Genomic DNA, 22,087 nt, shown 5'->3' with positions numbered 1-22,087 from the left:
GCCTGTAACATATATCTTGTTGTCATGCAATTTAATGTCCAGACACCACGCACATGTGCATATATTTAAGAGCTCACGATGGGGATGAAGTAACAGCCACCCTTTCACTGCTGATACCACAGAGTCGGTGTCACGAGAATAAATGAAACAGAACTGTAACGCAGAGCAGAGAGCGGAGATTCAACTGATTATTCAATAACCATGTTTGTGTCACAGCCGCATAATCTAACCGTGCATACATTAGTATGTGTAATACAATTTGGATTTGCATAATAATAGCAAGTTAATAGATGCTTAAAGAGCCACAGACCAACAGCACTTTGAAATCAGACAAGCCCCTAGGCTGGTCTGCTTATACAGACCAGGGGCATTGGGGAATACCCAGGAAGGTTTAAACCATTTCGACACACTTAGATAAAAAAAAAAAAAAATCCCAGTTGTTTAAGACTTTTAAATGATTGGTGCTTTTGATTCTCACAGACATAATCACTGGAGAGCTCAAGAGAAACACTATGGATGGTGTGTTAAAACTGCTCGCCATGTACTGTGTTTATTTGCCGACACAGAAAAGAGGCTTTTAGTAGGTCAGGTTATACAGTTTAAATTGAATATAGCCAACCAAGCAGGAATAGTCTGTCAGTATATGCGCTGTATATTCCTGATGATATCAGGACTCTGTTGATGTTAACAGGGAGCTTCATTCAAAGCAAGTACTAAAAAGCTTATTCTAACAAAACAGGTCATTTAGCTGCAGGAGAACAAATTCTGAAGAAACGATTTTAAAAATAATATCAGTACACTTAAAAAAAAAAAAATAATAATAATCTAATAAGCAGGACCAGTGTTTACAATAAAACTCGCAAAATATTAATAAATATCAAAATAATAATTTTCGGTAATTTGTAATTTGGAGTTTAAATTTCCAAATATGTCATTAGTTTGTAAAAAAAAAGGTGGTAAAACAGGGTCCCAAACAAAAGGTAAAACCAGAAAAGACCCCCCCCCCCCCCCCCCCCCCCCCCCTGTCCCGTCCTCGTGTGATACTGTAAGACTTCATTGAGAGATCTGTGGAATGGATATTGTGACTATAGCAATATAATCCATATAGGAGGAGTGACAGATAGTCCACCCTAAGAGCATTGATGTATCAATTTTAAACCGGTTCACACTTGAATTGGGAGGGGAAAAAAAATGATAAAGATGTAAATGAAGTAATAAAAAGGGTTCAAACCGCTGCAAGTGATGCTGAATTTCAATTGAAAATCCCGGCTTTATTTGTATGTGGCTCCTACATTCACTATTGCTCCCCTGCACCTTCATACATAAGGATGAATGTCATGGTGGCAAAAAGACAGTAATGAAGAACCTTACCTGAGGATATGGAAACCTCCCCAGAGCGAGCTGCAGAGGGAGAGAATGTTTGTGTCGTTAGAGATCTGCATGAGGAGCACATTCCAGGACAAAGAGAGGAGCAGGAGGAGCAGCGCTATATTCCACTGCACTTCAACTGGACTTGCCGGCACTGTGCCTGGAGACGCTCCAGTTCAACTGGACTTACCGGCACTGTGCCTGGAGACGTCCCAGTTCAACTGGACTTACCGGCACTGTGCCTGGAGACGTCCCAGTTCAACTGGACTTACCGGCACTGTGCCTGGAGACGCCCCAGTTCAACTGGACTTACCGGCACTGTGCCTGGAGACGCCCCAGTTCAACTGGACTTACCGGCACAGTGCCTGGAGACGCCCCAGTTCAACTGGACTTACCGGCACAGTGCCTGGAGACGCCCCAGTTCAACTGGACTTACCGGCACTGTGCCGGGAGACGCCCCAGTTCTGTCCACATTCACGTTTATTGTGGGTCTATTCTGTCGTATGACACAATGGGGTCTACTTTAATGACTTTAACAGTGGGGGCTCGTAATACCACCACTCTTTAAACTCTGTATTATTCATGCTGTTGTTTCCCACCCAGGGCTGGTTTACTGACCCACTTAGTACCATTACAATGTGCAATAGGAATATAGTAAAATCAGACCTGTGATACAATAGGGTTACAAATGAAGTAGTGGTGGTGTTTAGATCGGCCGCAGTTTAGATCATTAAAATCAACCCCAAAGAGTCTGGCTCTAAACTTGCAAGAACACATTTCAAACCCCTTTTGGAAACAGTTAAGAGAGATGTAATTAATTAATCTTTTACTAAAGTGTGAGTTAAAGTTCTGAAACTCAGGGCCCAATAACACTGTGGCAGCTGGCATCAGAGACCCCCATTAGCTCTCATCTTGGACTACCTAAGGGATCATTTTTAATGTTGTAGGAAAGACATGAGAGAATGAACTCCTTTATAATTACCCAGCACGGGCACAGCAGCAAACATCTCTGTACAGTGAAAACCAAACGTTCAGAATCATCCGTGAAACATTCGCTTTCCATTGTACAATAACGTATGCTGACTACTGAAGTACTAAGAATTAGTAAGAGGCGGCACTATTGCCCTTAATTTTACACCCTTAATTTCACAGGCGTACTGTTGTTGTTATAATGCCTGCTGCTACATTACAATAATAGCCATTTCCTCCATAGATTTGTCAGCTAAGCTATTGCAAACTAGGAAGCTTAAAGAGAACGGTCTAATCTTACACAAAATAGCCTGCAGTTATCCCACTGTACTAAATGTGTTTCACATCTAATGAAGCTTTAATGTCCTTTCTAATTCCTCTTGTTTCTGTACCACCAGGGGTCACTCAAGATAATTTCTACCCATGAGGGTTGTTTGGGTAAAAGAAGTACAGTTTGGCTTCAGATTATACATGACAACTAATAATACCTGAACCAATGGCATTGAAGCTACAGGGCCAATTTAAACCTGAAATACAGGTTTTAATCTCAAACTCAATGACACATCAATACACCTGGATTCATAATAATAATAATAATAATAATAATAATAATAATAATAATAATAATATTTACTTAAACATGAGCTAGCTCTTAAGTGGCTTCCTCAGACAGCAATAACATGCTCTTGCTGTTGAATATTTCCAGTTAGTGCATCTGATTGATATACAGTGGAAGAGTCTAGCTTTGTATCACATTGCCATTATTCTTTGCCTGACAGGTGCAGCGCACGCCAGCAGAGCATGCTGTAACATATGGCAAAACCAAACTGTTTATAATGGGCATGAAGGACACAACCCCAGCCTGCTCCCTGCAGCACATGAATCATCTTCCACACACGTATGGAACTTTAAAATAATTACAAAAAGCAGGACTGTATTCGAATCCGCTATCCTTACAACTGCAGCGAACACCCAGCACTGAAAGTGTACACCTCTGGCCAAAAGTTTAGCATCACCTAGAATTTTAGGATTGAGACATAATTAAAAAAAAACAAAAAAAAACAACTATATGGACATAATTGAGATTGAGATTTATATCATGCAAATCAAAGAAACTACAAAATGATATCGCAATAGTCTTAATGGAAGCCATAATAGCAGTAAAATATTTCACATCAGATTCTATGGAAAACTACAAAGTGGGATGTAATTCAATTTGTTAACGTAACATTATTTAGCAGGTTTCATTCGACTTTATGAAGCAGAATGAGTTCATTCTATAGGGTGATGCAACACCTTTGGCCAGAGCTGAACATTCACTAGCCTTTCTCACTATGCATAGAACAATAACAACTCCAATGTAACACTAAAAAACATTTGAAAAAAGCACAGTTCTTGTAATCTTCTCATTGTGCTATTTTTTTCATTAAGGTTATCTGGAACCCTATCCACTCTATTTAATTGTAGCATCTTTAGGCTTCACGCCAGCTATCACAACTCAACTGATCTGCAACTAATAAAATAAGTAGAAGTATCTGGTGAGTATCATTTCAAACTGGGGACTTTGGCACTTAGGTTCCTTGATGGCATATGTATGGCAAGTTTTTAGAAGAGTTATTGATATTGCTAAGAGGCATATGAGAATCTAGTACATTTTTACGGTAATGAGTAACAGGTGCGAGGAAGTATTCTGTAAGAAAACATCTGGCAAAAAACATTATAATAAAGCTGATGGGCATCTTCAACTTGCAAATCACTGCAGCGCTAATTCTCGTCATGCGCTATTAATCAGATCAGAAATCACTGGGCACAATTAGGCAGACTGAAAGGCACACTGAATTAACACGCTGCCGCAAGGCACTGGCCTTCCACGGCTCTAGATTTGAGATCCAAACAAACAAAACACAAATGCTTGATTTATTGGAAACAATGGATTCTCAAGGTAAACTATGTAAGCCAATAGCCTTTAACTTTGTAGTAAGAATGCTTCTCACTGCTGAAGAATCAAATCAAAATGAAAGCGGCCTCTCACCATTCCCGCGCAATCGGGGTGTTTTAATAGACTGCACTATGGCACTGCTATAATCAAGGTGTTTTAATAGACTGCACTATGGCTCTGCTATGATCAAGGTGTTTTAATAGACTGCACTATGGCTCTGCTATGATCAAGGTGTTTTACTATATTGCACTATGGCTCTGCTATGATCAAGGTGTTTTAATAGACTGCACTATGGCACTGCTATGATCAAGGTGTTTTAATAGACTGCACTATGGCACTGCTATGATCAAGGTGTTTTAATAGACTGTACTATGGCACTGCTATGATCGAGGTGTTTTAATAGACTGCACTATGGCTCTGCTATGATCAAGGTGTTTTACTATATTGCACTATGGCTCTGCTATGATCAAGGTGTTTTAATAGACTGCACTATGGCACTGCTATGATCAAGGTGTTTTAATATATTGCACTATGGCTCTGCTATGATCGAGGTGTTTTAATATATTGCACTATGGCTCTGCTATGATCGAGGTGTTTTAATAGACTGCACTATGGCACTGCTATGATCAAGGTGTTTTAATAGACTGCACTATGGCAATGCTATGATCGAGGTGTTTTAATAGACTGCACTATGGCACTGCTATGATCAAGGTGTTTTAATATATTGCACTATGGCTCTGCTATGATCGAGGTGTTTTAATAGACTGCACTATGGCTCTGCTATGATCAAGGTGTTTTAATAGACTGCACTATGGCACTGCTATGGCTGTAGCTCTGACCACAGCACTAGCTCACATGTGGTATCAGCTAATAGTTTCCACCAGCATTTTGCATAGATTTAGGTACAACATGGATCACATTACAGTCTGACAGAGGATTTTTTACTGTTGTCTTCTGTATCATCCCTCCCCTTAAAAAATCTTTCAATTCAATATTCATAGCAGCAACAGCAACTCTGATCGCTCGATGTAATATTTCCAGTCAACAGCCTCAGATATTTCTTTTTTTTTCCTATTTATCCTCAATCATTTCCGCAATCTTCTTGCCGCGCTGCAAAACATATCCAGAGGATGCAACAGCTATTTGCGAACATGGAAACAAAGCGCTCGGGAGGTTAAACTAACAGCAAAAGGCTGCGGCCCCTTCTTCAAGTGCTGGGAGCACAGAGCCCGCTGGCACGGCCGCAAGGGCGGCAGATCTTCCATTAAACAGGGAGGATTTAGAAGAGCAGGACAAGAAGCATTACAAATGAATTGAATCTGCAGTTGAGAGTTCACAGCTGCACTCCACACTGTCTGGAGCTTAAGAGCAAAGCCTTGAAAGGGGCTCAGAGCTGACCAAGCTTCAGTTTTTAATGCATAACAGCCATTAGCTGAGAACTTGTGTAGTTTTTGACCCCCTGCGTAAAAGGGGGCAGCGTGTGATGAGCAGAGAGCGCTGAAGTAACGTATTAGTTCAAATCTGTAATCGCAGAGCACAGGCAGGGCAGGTCTGATGTAATATTCCCCAATCACCTTGCAGAGACCTGGGCACATTTGTCTTTTGGTGACACTTTCTGTTAGCTTAATGAAATAATAAGTAATTTCCCCCATACGGGGTCTGTACGATTCATTAACGTTATGCAACTGACACCTAGTAGAGCAACTGGGAAAGGTGGAAGGATGACAGTGGAAGGACTTGTGTTGTGTTTTGTACTTATTAAATCTCAACATGCTAACTATTTCACTCTTCATCTGGATGCGTCCCTACCATCTTATATTGTATCCAGTAGGCTCTTGGCATTGGGCTGCCCAGTTTCAATGCCCTGGTGATTCAGCATGGAATCCCCAGGATGAATCCTCCTATACTTTTCAAAGTCTTAGTCAGAGCAATGTAATGGTTTCATTAGTTCTTGACAGAACTGCTGCTTCAGTATTGACTTTGTTTGAACACTAACACCCGGAGTTCCTGTCATGACTCTTTCTGTGTCACAACCACACAGGTGGACAGCCTAGTGTTACTGCAGTTACTTCATATGGAAACTGAAGGAAGGAGTCCAAAGGAACACTTTATTACAGCTCCAGTCACTACAGGTACAGGATAAATCATGCCGGAATATTACTACGGCAAACTAGAGCATATGCGATTCCGAGCCAGGGAAGCAAGTGACCATAAAATACCCTAATTACTGGGAGTGATGGTCACGGAGTGATTGATAGTCCTCTGCAAGGCAACTTCCTTGTTTTTGGCTCCTCTGCCTCATCCAGAGAGTGGCAATTATGAAGACATCACCCTCCCCTTAGGGTGTGCTACCTTTAGTCCTTCCCATTCCGGTGCCACCATCACAGCACTCTGCAATTAATGACTGGACACATACACTCCCTCTGTCTCGCCATCTATCTCTCCATCTCTCTATCAGCACAAGTAGAGCTGAGCACCGCTGAGCAGCCCTGATTAAGAGGAGTGCAAGGTCTAAACTAACTATCTGATGGGTTTTTTTTAAATATATATATATATATATATATATATCTATATATATCTATATATATATATATATATATATATAATAGTTTTTCGTTCAATGAGCATTACTGTAATGCCGCTGCAATAATTAATGGATTTTTTAAAATTTTAGATTTGCAACAAAGGGCATCCACACTCCAATATTATATCCAATATTTGTAACTTTTATATGTACAATATCAAGATTAAAAAGGAAGTCCATGTTTCAGTGCTATGCACACTTCTACCAACACTGGTTTAATAAACCTAATCAAATACATCTACCATGCCTCTGTATGATATAACACCACCATCCTAGCTCTTGTGTAGGTTTATTAATTATTTTGTGTATTATTTTGTGTATCCAAAACTCTTGAATGCACCCCAACAGAGTTGACAAGTTCTTATATATTCGATAATTTTTAAACAATTACTGCTATTGACTATTGAAAGGAAAATACAAAGTCAGGATATAAGATATTACTATTCCATCCATCAGCTACTGTGGATAAACTAAATCTCAGTATACAAAAGCAGAGGAAACCTCTAATTTCAACCCCCTTGAGGGTCAAGCAAATCTAGGGGACACAGCTGTAGCCCTGAAGCATCAGCAAGGGCCACCAGACCCCATTGTGACATGGCTCGATCATTAAAAGTTATTTTTCAAAGAGGACGGCTGCAGGTTAGGGCTCAATATTCTCTACTGAAGACAGCGGAGGGGTTCAGTAGTGTCTGGCAAACTGTATGCGTGTGTCTCATATTGGCATCTGCAAGCTATTAAAAGCATGCCGTTATCAAAAGACAAAGTCTAAGACACTCATCTGAAGAGCCTGCAGTAGGCCTCATCTTCCATTTGTTAAAAGCAATTAAAAGATGAGGCATAAAAGCCATCCACTCTGAAATGTAACAGGCATGACTCTCATGGATGTAATCTGTTAGTGTCCTCTTTGATGGCATTAAGTAAAATAGAGAGAACTGCTTCTTTGATAACACTGACCTTGCCTCAGCGGTGTGCTTTGTATCTGCCTAACATATCTCACATATTTCTAAAGCCACTGTCCTTGCCTTTTCTGCTTACCACATCACTCAAACAGCTGTGATCGCGCTGAAGAGAGGCTCAGCGGAGCCGGTGACATGCCAATTAACAAAACTCAGAAACACACAAATCGTTCAGCGCATTCTGATCAGGAGACACTTAGTAACACAAATATGAAAGGCTCAGGTTATTCATTTGCCATTATTAAAACTAGATGGAATTGCTTATTCTGTTCTTTTTAAACACACCAATCCTTGGAGTGTTTAAAAGGATTTCTTTAGAAGCTGTATTTTAAGATCAGCATTTTCTTTCACATGCAACAGCCATTCTTGGTTTAAGAAAAAAAAAAGTTTATAATCGCAATAGAACAGTGATGATCTAAGGCATCATAAGCTTCAAATATATTTCAAATAGGAAGCCTGTGACTCAACCGGTCTCAGAGATATGGGGCTTGCACTGCTGTATACTGCAGAATGTCTAAACATGTTCAAACCCAAATGGAAAGGTGCTTCCAGTTAATGTAATTCGTCCTTAGTCCCCTATTACCTGTACAGCTACCACTCCACTCAAGAACCGTCTTTAAATTGTAAGGCAGCTGACAAGACTAACGTGGGCAGCAGAGCTGGAGGGTACATGGCTGCCAAACTGTGTTCCACCCCGGGCTACGATCAAAGATCTCTACAACAGACTTCTTCAGACTGTGCTTGCAGGAAAGGAGTGTGGCTTCTTCAAACAGCATTATTGTTTTTCAGTCTCTCTCAATTGAAAGAAAACCAACAGTTAGCTGCTTCTCACTGTTTCACAGACAAGAAAAACAGCTATATATCAAAAAGTAGCCTTTAAAATCAGCTAAACAGCACTGGAACAAAGTATCATTGCTCTTCCAATTCATTATATTGGTGGTTACCTTCACAGGTGATTGAGGACCAACAAGAATACAGATCCAGAGCAAATGCAGTGCTATAAAACTCTTAGGGTGCTGTTACCAAGATCCCCTTCTGTCTAGATCAATTCTATAAAGACATAATAGACAGTGAATAATTATCAATGTGAGACTAATGACAAGACCAAGATTTCTGGGTAGAAGGACCGACGCATCACCACACAAAGCTTGAGCTCACAACCAGTCTGACATCGATGAATTCAGTCTAACAAAAGCAGTTTCATGGTACCGCCAGGGTCATCTTGACAACCCTTTTCTGGCCATTTTTTCACAGCCGATTAGAGGGGCTTCATTGATACAGTAGCAAAGCCAAGAGGGTCAGCAGCAAAAGAAACCGCACCTCCTGCATCAGACAGTAGTGAACGTTGATGGTTTTAGTTTCTAATAAACCCACAGCACAGACAGCATCCCTGCACCCTCAATTGCCTGCTTAGGTAATTAATAGTTTCAGCAAGCTATTTTTAACATGAGTAAGTGACGGAAGACAGGGCTTGCTTTGGGGGCACAAACAAGTGCAACGTTACACTGAAACTGCAATAAATGGCTTCCTGAGCATGATGAAAGCATTGCTGAAGGTGAACTTCTGGTTATTTCCAGCCTAGAAATTGTAATTAACCTCAAAGTCTGAGACACTGTAATTATAATTGGGAATTACAATCAGCTCGTTAACATACGGTTGAGTACATACTGCACAGAAAATACTCAAGTACTTTACATGGTTTTACTTACTGTTTATTCGGAAATTGGAATTGAAGCTGTAAAAGGCAAGCTAAATAATTAAATGTAATATTTATTTTGGATAACAGACACGTACACATTTATTTATTTACCTAAATTTAAATCTTACTGCAATACAACCCTACATTTCAGGAATGATAAGTATAAAGTCTGGTTCACAGTGCCTAGTATTTTGCACTATAGTACCAGGCTATCCCTAGTGAGTGGGTTCTGCAGTGATCATAACTACTGCGTCTGCACTGTGGAACTGTAACCATCAACACGTGTCAATCCATCACCTTCCACAGCCTTCGCGAACTGATACGAGTGAAAAACAAGTGTGTCACAAAAAACAACTAGACCAATATAACTATAAACAGGGGGTCAAATATTTTCCGACTCATTTGTCAACTAGTTACGGTGCGTTTTGCTACCCCTGGTGATCATGTTAAAGTAATTCACTGCAGCAAAACACTTAATCCTTAATACACTAGATACATGGGGACGACAGATGTCAACACAAAAGCCATTTAAGGTGGTATTGCTTGGTTGGAGTTGAAGCCTGTACTGATACTGCAATTCTTTTTTTGGGGGGGATTGGTGTCCACAATAGAAAGAAAATGAAGAGGCACACACATCAAAACATTAGCTAAACATGCATTGTTATGTTTAAAGATGTTTCTTTAATATAAAGCTGAAAGAACCATCGAAATATGACACGTAGTAGTCAGAATGCAGTCCAAATAAGAAGCAACAACTAGCATTTCAATCAGAACCCAACAACGCCACCTTAAACCCCATCTATGTCGACACCTGGCCTTGCTGTCCTCAGGAAGGCCAGACTTTAATTTAAGTGGTCATGGTTTTTCATCTCAGACCCAGGTACTGTACTGGATGCACTGCTTATAATTGAGTTTTTCTATTAATGGGTTGTCCTCATTTTTCCCAGAGGCTATTTGTAAGAAACACCTCTCAATAAAGCTTCTTTGTATAATTACCTCCATAAATGAAATTCCTAAACTCCACATATCCGAATGGATTCCATACTGTTCACCTGATATTCGCTCAGGCTGCAAAAAAAATAAAATAAAAATAAATTATATATTTACACATATACCTCCCAGTAACTACAGAAGTTTGAAACAAACTTGCTTACATTGATTCATGATTCAATAGGAACACAGGCATTTCCCAATAAATAAACAAGGACTCTGCATCCCTGTTCCTAATACAAATACACTCCTGTTCTTTTTCGTAAAAAGCACTAGCACGAGAAGTGGCTGACAATGCTTTCAGACGGTTCTGAGCTCATACTTCCCAACATTAAAAATACAAAAGCAATTACAAGGGAATTGGAATATGAATAAAAAGTGATGATGAGCTTTTGGAGTTCTAAAGATTAATTTGCAGTTTAATTTCTACAATTCAATCTGCAATATTCAAACCTCTGCAATCTCATGCAGCACATTCAAAAAGGGCTTATGTAATCGCTCTCTTTTATTCGCTGTTCCAGTCCCACCAAAGGATCTGCATCAGGCTCTAGCCCGGCAGAGAGCTCACTTCACCAGTAAAAACAAAAACCCATCAATGTGACCTTCATGAAAAGCAATGTGAAAGAGGAACCCCACACCTATTGTTTGACTTGCTTTAAATCGCTCTAGTTTCGATGAAAGCGCGGAGGGAACTCCTCGGCGTATTAGGAGAAAAGTAATTTCTCTAATGTACACTTGGGAAAAGGAAAATACAGATTTGGTGCATTTAAAAAAAAAAAAAAGAATAAAGAAAATGTAATTCAATTAATAAAGAAGCACAGGCAGAAAGGAATGGACAAAGCATGCTGTGTGTGTGATGTACAAAGCTGCTGTTTGATCTTTCTTTATCAACAAGCACACCAGCAGCAAGCTATTCGATTTGAATGGATACATACAACACACTTGGTTAAAGCAAGGTTTCTGGGACTTCACTACTTACCGCCATGTATGCATTTGTTCCAACGTAAGTTTTTGCTATGGAATTGACTAACTGTAAAGCAAAAATCAAAAAATACAGTCAGTGAATGAATAAACCCTTCATGTAGAAATGACTGCTAGACTTGCAGTTTTGTTTTCCTCTGTGCTCTGAGCAATGATTTTCTATACATTTTTAATACACTATTCTTTCTAAATTTGCATTTTTTTTTCTTCCCCTCTATCCCTCTGGCGAGCTTCATCTGACAAAAGAGGCCTGGGATTCACTGGGTCTCAGCTCGTCTATTACTGTGATCAGCTGACCTAGGTGTCCCCTCGGAGGACAGGACAATACTATTCTGTTCGACTTTGACTTGAGTGAGGGGGCCACCCTCTACCCACAGTACAGCAGCTCCCCAGCAGCTCAGAATGGACTGGACTCAACGTGGCACAGGCATGCTGAGACTCCAGCCAATGACATGGTAATTGAGATTTTAATACGCTGTCAGGGTGATAGAGATTTTTTTAATTTTATTTTATTAAAAGGCTCTTTGTTTGGAAACAAAATATTTTCAGTGTACCCAAGCTTTTGCGTTTTGATTTTTTTATTCTAGCAATTATAATACAACAGTCATATCAGAGGTGCTCATCTGGTTCCTAACAGCTGACTGATCTCAGATCTTCTCTCAAAGGTTGCAAAGTTGACTGTATTCATTCTATAAATGTATAATTAGCTGCAGTTTACACCACTGCAACTGGAGATGTGATTTTTAAAATGTTATTATATTTTAAAAAACTTGCTTGAGGATCAAAGCTTAACACCACAACAACAACGAAGTCAATCGTAGCGGGATCACAAGGGGGTCTCACGGCAGAAGAGAATGCAGCGATGGCCCGTATATTTAAATAAACGCAGCAGCAAGTGAATACACTGTGGGGACAACAGCGTTTGACAACATCCAATACGCTGTTGACCTTCCATTTCGGAGAGCAGAGGCGTCTGCAATTGAAACGGGTCACTGTCGGAGGGGGTCTCAGGAGGGCGCCCGAAATGGAAATTAATTAAAATGTGTGTCGCACGTCGTCAATGCCCGCCGCTATTGTTGCCCTCCGCATTCATTTTTTATCGCAGGCCTGTTGGACTCCCTCAGCACGGATCCCTCCATGCCCTGCCTATTGTCTCGCCGAGATCTCTTTCATATCAAAGCCGCATATCAATGAAGTGCACTATTTGTGAGTGGTAATTACAATATCAGCAATTTTTTTTCCCTGTCATTAAACAATGAACAATCATATTCTGAAGAAGAAAAGTAACTCGGAGAATAGAGATGAATAGGAGCCATCCCTGAGAGGGGAGGCTGGTCTTGCTGCTTCTGACTCTCTGCCAGGCTGTCATAATGAAGACACAGAGGCAAGGCAGTGATACACAGCCCCCCCAGTGAACAATCAGGAAGAAACCCCCCCACTCCCTTCCCTCTCCCCTGCTCACCTACCTGAGTGCTGACTCCAAAATCACACAGCTTGACCTGGCCCCTCGTGTTCACCAGCATATTAGAGGGTTTGACATCTAAAAACACAGGCGAGACAGAGGAAGACAGTGGGAAGAAGTCCTTAAAAAGAAGCCCTGAAATGAATGGTTCTGTAATTACAGAGGAGGAGGATGAAAGAGACTAGAAAGGTTGGAGTCATCAGCTCTCCATTTAAGCTTTGCACCTGCTGCACATATTTCACAAAAGGACAGCCTTGCAATTAATTGCACAACCCCCCCCTCCTTCTTACAAAGTGTAAGATTATCTAATCGAGATGCAGGCGAATAGCAAGTATAAACAATGGAAATGCACAGGTCGAGCAGCCCTGATTTTAGTGCAGGGTTCACATTATACACGTTTACGAAGACCTACAGCTTTAGCCGTGTGCCAGTCCTTCAGCAACATGATTTTTTTTGTTTTTCAATCAGGGTTTAATTTCCAGTATGCTGCAGGCTGTAGTTCTTTCGTTGTATGTGTGTGCCCGCATGCAAAAACACTTCCAGAAGTCCTGGAGGCGCTCAAGTTAACCCCTGTACTGATGCTTTCTGAGGCAAAACCCTGTGTTTCAAGGGAGGTCCTATATTTTTTGGCTTTGCTGATTTAATTTATCAGCAAAGCAATAAAAATAAGTGTATGGAATCATGAAAATGACAGCACTTACCTCGATGCAAAATCTTTAAACTCCACAAGTAGGTGAGACCTTTAACAACCTGCAATAGATTTATTAAAATATATATACTGTTAACAGAACTGCAGAACATGTAACTTCTTGAGTTATTTGAATCGGTTGAATCTTTTCAGCTACCCTGTTGAAAATCAGGAATGCAACGTCTTGTTTCTGTATCTGACTTTTTAAATGGTTAAATGAACTTGTCAGGGGACTTCAAAAGAGTGTTTAAAGGAAAGCCGGGAAACCGTGCAAACTCTGCAGATGTTACCCACACTTCCACGCTCGAGAAAACACGCTGCTTTAGAAATGCTTTTTGATCGGATGTTATTAAGAGAGTCCCATTTGAAACGGAGTGGAAGGTGCAGCAATCTGTCCCTAAAAGCTGTGATTTTAATGTAGACGGGAGAGTAGCCTGTCCCAGAGTACACACCAGGACATTCACACAGAAGAGGAACGACAAGACTTTAAGAGAAAGGGCAAACCTTCCACAGCTTTGCACTAAAACAAACCAGACGAGTGTGATGTTCTTGAGAGAAAGCGTACTGTGGTGCTTGGAATATAACATGCAGCTATTGTATCCTGAGCAGGGTTACATTCGTTATACAGCACACACTTCATGAGCACTTCCAGAGAAAATACATCGCAGTGTAATAACTTGAATAGACCATGCACCTTGTGGGTAACACACAGCTGGTTTTAAATCACCAAGCCTATTGTCAGTCTCTTTGAAGGGTTGGGTCTGCACAGTGTAAATGGATTTGAGATTTTTCAGACCACAGAGCTATGGAAAGAAAGCAAGATGAGACGGGCTAGCTTGTCACCAGTCTCTTTAAATTGTCTTTACATCCTTAAGAGCTAATTGCTTTTTATTACTTCAATGGGGAAATGAATTAGTACCAATCAAATATGCGTTACATAAAATATATCACATTTTTTATGGGGGAGCTTACCTAAGGTCTTAAATGTAATCTTCAACTCATTTAATAGCTAAATCATTTGATATTCCATAATTAGCTCTTTCCATTTGAAGATGTAAAATACTTTATGCCTAAAGTTAAAACAACTTGTAGAATAGCTGCTATACATGAAGGCTGGTTTCTGCAGAAATGACAGTGGCAAATGAGAAGCCTCTATTACCCAGGGCACTTTGCACAGATAATTAGAAGTCTTTGTAAAAAGAGAGAAGTTGTGAATTAAAATGAACTGAGACTAAATAGCTGTCAGTGTTTGATTACGGGGGAATTAAAATGACTGTCACTGCAAGGGATAATGAAGTTCAAATGGATGAAGCACAGAGTCAACACCCTTAATGAAAGCATATCGGGAGTGTCCCTGTCATCTTCAAATCTATCAGCACACTGTATACCGAGCACGATTCAAACCAAACTCTTTCAGAGGTGGCTTGGTTTGGACAGACTGCATGAATTGAAAGAACTGAAAGAGGGGAACCTGTTATCTTGAATCTCAAATTCATTAATTGTACAATATCAAAAAGAGAAGCCAATACATTGTTTTAATGTTTTTAAAGCTTGTGTGTGTTCCCAGGTTGTACCGATTTATTTAGGCGATAAAGGTGCAGGATACAAAAACAATACTTACCGCAACAGCTATTCTCCCCAGTACATGTTCTGGGATTTTTCTATATACATCCAAAGAGCCCCCTAAAGGTGTAATAAAGAGAGAAAGACAGAACACAAGTAAAAATCTCCCTCTATAAAACACATCATGGCCAGACCTTATTTTTCTTTATTTACACTTGATTTCTTAGCTCTGAAGAACCATCGCCACTGATCGCTTTGTTATGGGTAATGTACCATCATCAGAGTCCACATACACAAGGATATACAAATCACTAACTGCAGCACTGAAAAGGTACAGTGGGATGCAGCTGTACCTTCGAGAATGGAAAGGTAACATAATATATAAGTAAACTGAAACATTCTCTGTCATTTGTGAAGCTACAGTACTGCAGATCTGCTTTGCCAGTGTTACGAATGAATATGGCCCGATTACAGGAGTTATGGGGTATGGAGTTGTTATTATTGATGGCTGCTACAGATGATCTATGCCAGTGGTCCTCATTATACAGTCCGTGGGCCACATGGGGCTCCTTTAGACCCAAGCTGCAGCACCCCTTTGATACCTTTAGGAAGATTGTCATTTTATGTCTAGTTTGCCAGAGCAGCAGCCACTTTAGCCATCATAAAAACCTCAATTATTTGGGATCTTCATGGCTGAAGACTGTGCAGTGACGAATGTGGCCCTCCATAAATTATTTGAAAGGACAGGTAATGCTACCCAAGTATGAAGGGGCTCTTTACTGTACATGCCTAACAACGAGGGGGGACTGCCCTTACAGCGCTCAATCCTGCTAAAACAAAGCCGTCATCTGTCCACGTAGCTTTTAACACAGACAGACTAACAGGGAACATCTTCATAGTGGACTACAGCTAAAATGTTTCAGCTTTGGCTTACAAGTGTAAATGGATCTGATAAAGTATTTGGTGGACAGACACAGAGTGGGGCACCTATATTTAGCTTGTAGTCGGTCAGCCCGTAAAAAGAAGCGAAAGGCTTCACGTGACCTGCATGCTGAGGCACGGAACTGTCCAAAGACAGATAAGACACTGAAGAAAGCAGATTGTCACTCCTTCAGTAACATTTACACTCTGCATCAACAATAAAAACAAAATATAACTCCAGTGAAACTTACCATCCATGAATTCTGTACATATTGATATTCTGTTTTCTACAAAAAATGCACCATAAAATCCTATTATATAGGACGAATCGCACTGTAAAGTAAGGAGAAAGGTTATCAATGACAGGTTTCAGAAAACAACTACAAAATGCAGGCATCTGGAAATGTTCTGTTGCCAAATAACCCTGGGTTAGATTACAATTATTTTGCAAACAATGAGCAGACTATCGCTGTAGTGCAGTTATAGTTGCAAGATAATAAATACATACAGCATAAACATAACTAAATAAATAAACACATATCAAAGAAAACAGACATACCTTATAAAGAATTTCTAGCTCTGACATAATTTGTTTTTGAAGCTCTAGAGTAATATCTAAAGGAATAACCTAAAACAGAAACAAAATAAATATAGTTAAACCCGAAAACCATGTTACAGACCTTTACAAATGGCATCAACATTTAAAAATGACTTGCATTCATAAATACATACATACATTATCATGTAAAATACTTGAAATGTATTGACATTTTTGTGGAGGAAGGTGGCATCTTTCACCTGTTTCAGTCCTGGGTTTGAATTAAGCTTGGGCGAGTTTGGTTAGTCTCTGTATAATTCTTCTTTGGACACCAGTCAACATTATGTAACTTCCACACAACTCGACACAAACTACAGTGGTGAGGGGTGGTTCTGGATTGAGGTGCCTCTTTAGCTCGCAAAGGGACCCCAGCAGCACCACGCCTAACTATAGAAAGAGCTTCCAGTCCCTCACCTTCCCAAAGCACCGCCTGCCAAGCAATCAATTAGCCATGCATCCATTGCTATACATTTAACAAAGCTGCATAGGGAGAAGCTACCACCTACTGCAAAGAAAAGCAGCATTTCAGTTATTTCAATTCCACCATTGATTGCATGGCTCAAGTACTCAGATACAGATGATGCAATAACTAGTGTTTGAGTATGATCAAAACAACAATGTAATGAACAGATAAGGCTATGGGTATCCAGAAGCCAGTTCCTCTTTGAGTATTTGTGCCTCAGCCTAATAGAGGGCTTAGCTCTTCAGAGGCTACATAGAAAAATGGGAAAGTAGAATAGCAGAGTGTGGTTTCAGAGTATACATTCTGTTTATTGTCCTGACATGGAATTTGAAACATACACAGCCTTTTTCCAATGAAGAGCGTGCTTTAGGGCAATTTATAAAAGCCCTTCGCTAAATTGGCTTGTACCTGTAATACACAACTGCCAACAGAAATTTAAAACACACTTCAAAAAGATCAATAGTCATTTGCCAATAATTTTTGCTTACATTTTTCCTCTAGTTGAAATTGAGAGCAAGTCCCCGAAATACAACTGTGTTTTAACCCTGTGCTGTCCACTCCACATGGCAAAAAAAAAAAGCAGATTAACCGAATCTGTTCTGAAATAACATCTTTACCACCCACCAAGCTATCGGCATATGCAGCGTATACACCGCTGTACAATTCAAATGCAACTTTTTGAATTCATTAGAGAGTAATTTAACTTGTGTGCCTTATTTATATCCGCTACACTTTAGCAACCTGTAAATCACATAAGAAGAAGCACGGTAATTTCAGCTGGAAACCAGCTATATCCCACCTTCTCAATTAGTTTTTTGTATTTATTTTTTTTAATCTGTGTTTCACTTGAAAATGCTGTCAAAATGTTATCAATCCTATTACAGCCAGTACATTTATGGTGCAGTAAAACTCAAACCAAATGTCCTGATCAGCATCTGGACTTGAAAGACGAGGCTAACAGAGGGAAAAAGAAAACTGCATTTGAACTGGAAGCACCATGGACTGGCCTGACAAGGGGCCACGAAGGGTTAAGTCCGGGAAAGATGAACCTGAGAAAATTCCTCTGCTCTCCCAATACACCTCCAGGACAAACAAGGATGAGTTGTCAAGTTAAATACAAGCAGTCAAGTGACGGAATTATAATGTACTCTGAGCTCTGCCTAAATGAGTGCAAGGCCATTAAAATATACAGAAGAAATAAGGCAATTCATCACGGTCTGTCATGGATGACTTCCTCTATTTGCCGTAGCGGCGCTTTTCCACTTAAGGGAAAGGGGAGCAGAATTACAGGTCAAATTAAGCTACTACTGTTTTAATTTGCCTATTAAATCTGCAGCAACTTAATTGTCTTTTACAGTATGTGCAACTAAAAAGGAAATTTGGGAGCAGTAAAAATCTCTATACAAATGATTAATCAAATGGTCTATTGAAATAGTGAATTAGGCGCTGGAGCAGGCACACGGAGTTGACAATCAGTGTAAAACATGCTATTTACAGCAGGATCACGGGATTAAGAAAGAAGTGCTAGTCTAGTGATGGCTCCTTTTTAAACTGCTTTAATGCACAAGCCAACAACTACATGCAACAAACTGTTAACTGAAAATAAAAAAACACCTTTTTTTAACCTTTTGGGCAAAGTATTATATAAGCTAGCGTACACATTAATGCAGTAAAGAGCCGATTTGTTATCTTTAATAAAACGCCTTACCTTAACTGCTAAAATCTTCGAGCTTGGGACATGGTGTGCTCTGTATGGATTAGAAAAAGTGCATGTTAAGAATGTTACCCCCTAAACATCATGCAAAAAAAAAAAAAGTGACATAAATAGATAATTATAATGTAGTATTAAAACAAGCAACTTTCTGTTACTCAAAATACATACAAAAGACCAAAATGACCTCACATCAAATAGAAAACAACTACTGACAGATGAAAAACATAAAGCAAAAATCAGTATATGACACACCATCGTAAACACACTGTTACCTTGGATAAACATCAGCCACTTTAATGATTTTAAAAGGCATTCTAAAAAGCTATTTTCATTGTATTGGGTGTGTTTAGTGAAGTTAATAAGATAGGAGTCAATAAATGCCCCCTGGGGGTAAGCACTAGCCAGACTGAAATTAAAGAGAGACAGTGTTTAGATCATTAAAACAGACCCTGTGGTTTCAATATTGGTTGTGTTTATGAGTCACAAGCTAGATATGGAAGCGCCGTGCTGTAAATAAGGACGATCCATCAGTAACTAAACATTCTGGCATTCAGATCTGCAGGAAAGATTACAAAATTAATAGGCTAAGGTGGTGCACTGAAAGTCCATCAGTTTTAAATGCACTTTACTGGACATTTCAGATGGCTAATTAGCTTGTCAAGAGAGCGGATCCCGTTTTCCGAAGGACAGGTTTCGAATTCCAGGTGAATTAAAAGAGAAGAGCTGATCATTTAATTATGAGGCCCGTTAATTCATCTGTAGAGTCCCGGGTCAGGTTTCTTGCAGAGACCAAGGACCCGGTTTAGTTTACGCAGCTCTGACAGCACCAGGTTAACATTTCCTTATCATGGAGAACAGGATCACAATGATACTGCCACACAGGCCACTGCAGTGTCCCTTGGCTTTAACAAACAGAAGGCTACCCGTGAGAAGAGTCATTTGTTTACTTTAGATAAATACGGCATCTCGATTGCCTTTTCCTTCTTCAACACAGCTCTAGAGTGATTAATGCGGTTTGGAATAGGGGATGCAGTTACACCTACAGACAATTCAAAACCGCTGAGCTGCTTTAATTAACAGTGAACACCTCCAAGTGCTCCAGGAATTGCCTGGTTAAGAGAGAAAAATAATATTTCACGTGCTGTAAACGGATTCTCAAAGACGTTTTCACTATGCATATACATATTTTATAAAGCTCCAAGGTATTTATTGTCAGGAAGAACCTAACATAGAAGTCTTAACATTTTTAAAGTGTGTAAACAGACCATTTATACATAACTTTCTATTGCAAAGAGATAGTAATTTCAATACAATTTCACTTTTTTTAATAATGTTTCAGTTTTATAATGAAACTGATTGTGATGTCGTCAGGTTTACACCTGCTGAGCTTACTTAAAAACACAACAAGATGAATAAACACGCCAGACTTGGATACCACAGTATATCAAAAGCTTACCTAATTGGCTAACTTGGAGAATTAATTAATTGTGGCTGACTCTGCAGACAATTGCAGCTTTACTTATTTATGGTGTAATTCTGACCCCCATAAATGAGTCCCGGTCACCTGTATCTTATTTACACTGCAGCTGTGTGAAATGAAAGCCTGGCTATGCAGTATTCATGCGCTCCTTTAATACTGGAATCAGCTGATAATCATGGCTACGTACTGGGAGGAAGCTTCGGTTACTCTTTTGTTTATTTTTTTTTAAAACGCGCTGCATTAAATGAGTGATCTCAAACACTCTGCTGTATCCTTTTACATAGCAGTGGTTTATGAGAGTTTGATAGCTTATAACATATGTAGCCATAAAGAAACTTAGCCAATCTAATTGAGGGAAAGAACACCCACTGATGTGTAAAGACACTTCGCCTTTTAAAATCCACCCCCCCCCCCCCCCCCCCCCTCCAAAGAAAGGTTTGCACCGGCAATCGCTCGACTGTGAATATATTCCTGCATAGATCATGCAATGTTCTGCTCCAGCCGCAGACACCCTTGTACTGTTTCATTTCAACACTTCCCAAAAGCTGTGGTGCATTAGAATAATTAGCTGTTATGGTGCTTTGTTTGTGTGACGCAGAGCAGTTTGTTAGGATAGAAATATTTACAGATTTTTTTTTTTGTTAGATTTATTTATTTTATTTTTACTCCTATTTATAAGACATTTCAAAGTCTACTCTCAATTTTTATCATCCAAAGAAAAATAAATAAAAATACATTGGGAACACTTGCTGATAATGTACTCTCCAGTGAGGTACCTCACAAAGACACTTCTTTTCACACAAACTTTGCTTTAAAACATTCCTATATTATTATTAAAGACATGGCAGTTTGCAGGACATATCCCTGGAGATCTCCATTTAGGGATTGCTTGTCCCCAGTTGAAGATGTGGAGCAGTGGTTCTCCCAGCTTTCAATCCATACCAGCCCAGAACCTTGCTCTGAGCAGCCCAGAGCCAGAAGCCTTCCACTGACTCTTCCACAGTTTCAACCTGGGGCCTGGTTGGAAGAAGGAAGTGTACTGGAATGGATGGAGGAGCTGCCACTATAAAGGAGTACCACTGAGGTAAAGGAATGAAAGATGTGCTGGAGAATGAACCAGGAGGGCAGGGGTTAACACACAGGACTTTTAAGAACAGTCTCTATTAAGTTGACAGAACCTGTGTTGACGTCTCATTGGGAAGGACAGCACCTCTGAAAGCACAATTCTCACCAGGAGTCCCATTGGAGTAACGACCAGCCCTGTTTTTATAAACAGAACAACCGTTTCCAACATCGTGTCAACCTCCATGAAAATCTATGCAATTATAAATGCCACTAATGTAATTATAAGTGATCCAAACGCTTCTTAAATCATTGTAGAGCAGCTTTAAACATACATCTAAGCCCAGGAAAAGGCTTGGGACCCACCCTGGGTATAAGAACAGCGCAAGGCACTTTAAATAACTGTTCTAATCGCAAGCCAGTACACTTCAGTACTGCTGTATAAAGTCTGCTGCTAAATTACTGTAACTAACAAGCAGGAATGTATCAGGTTTAGCCGAAAATCAATGGCAAAATCGATGGGAACACGGTTCACATCTTAGGAACCCAATGGCAATTTAGGGAAATTACAGCATGTAAATGCATGCTCTTTAATTGAACAGTTTCATCAAGCAGGCTGGGAATGTTTCTCGCTTTCTCTACAGAGTAGG

General features: G+C 39.9%; 1 protein-coding gene across 1 annotated transcript in view; it reads right to left on the bottom strand.

Moving 5' to 3' along the window:
- LOC121294693 (dual specificity mitogen-activated protein kinase kinase 5) overlaps nucleotides 1-22,087 on the bottom strand; it is a 70,819-nt gene that overhangs the window by 28,296 nt on the left and 20,436 nt on the right. The window contains exons 9-17 of the mRNA XM_041218692.1: nucleotides 18,890-18,929; nucleotides 16,680-16,748; nucleotides 16,372-16,453; nucleotides 15,258-15,319; nucleotides 13,650-13,698; nucleotides 12,953-13,026; nucleotides 11,485-11,535; nucleotides 10,512-10,583; nucleotides 1,372-1,401 (exon numbers count right to left, since the gene is read on the bottom strand). Of these exons, the coding sequence (XP_041074626.1) occupies nucleotides 1,372-1,401; nucleotides 10,512-10,583; nucleotides 11,485-11,535; nucleotides 12,953-13,026; nucleotides 13,650-13,698; nucleotides 15,258-15,319; nucleotides 16,372-16,453; nucleotides 16,680-16,748; nucleotides 18,890-18,929 (529 nt within the window). The remainder of the gene's footprint in view (nucleotides 1-1,371; nucleotides 1,402-10,511; nucleotides 10,584-11,484; nucleotides 11,536-12,952; nucleotides 13,027-13,649; nucleotides 13,699-15,257; nucleotides 15,320-16,371; nucleotides 16,454-16,679; nucleotides 16,749-18,889; nucleotides 18,930-22,087) is intronic.

Source organism: Polyodon spathula, chromosome 19, assembly GCF_017654505.1.
Source record: "Polyodon spathula isolate WHYD16114869_AA chromosome 19, ASM1765450v1, whole genome shotgun sequence".
Taxonomy (NCBI): Eukaryota; Metazoa; Chordata; class Actinopteri; order Acipenseriformes; family Polyodontidae; genus Polyodon; species Polyodon spathula.
The sequence above is the reverse complement of the archived record's forward strand: the minus strand, read 5'-3'. Positions and strand labels throughout refer to the sequence as shown.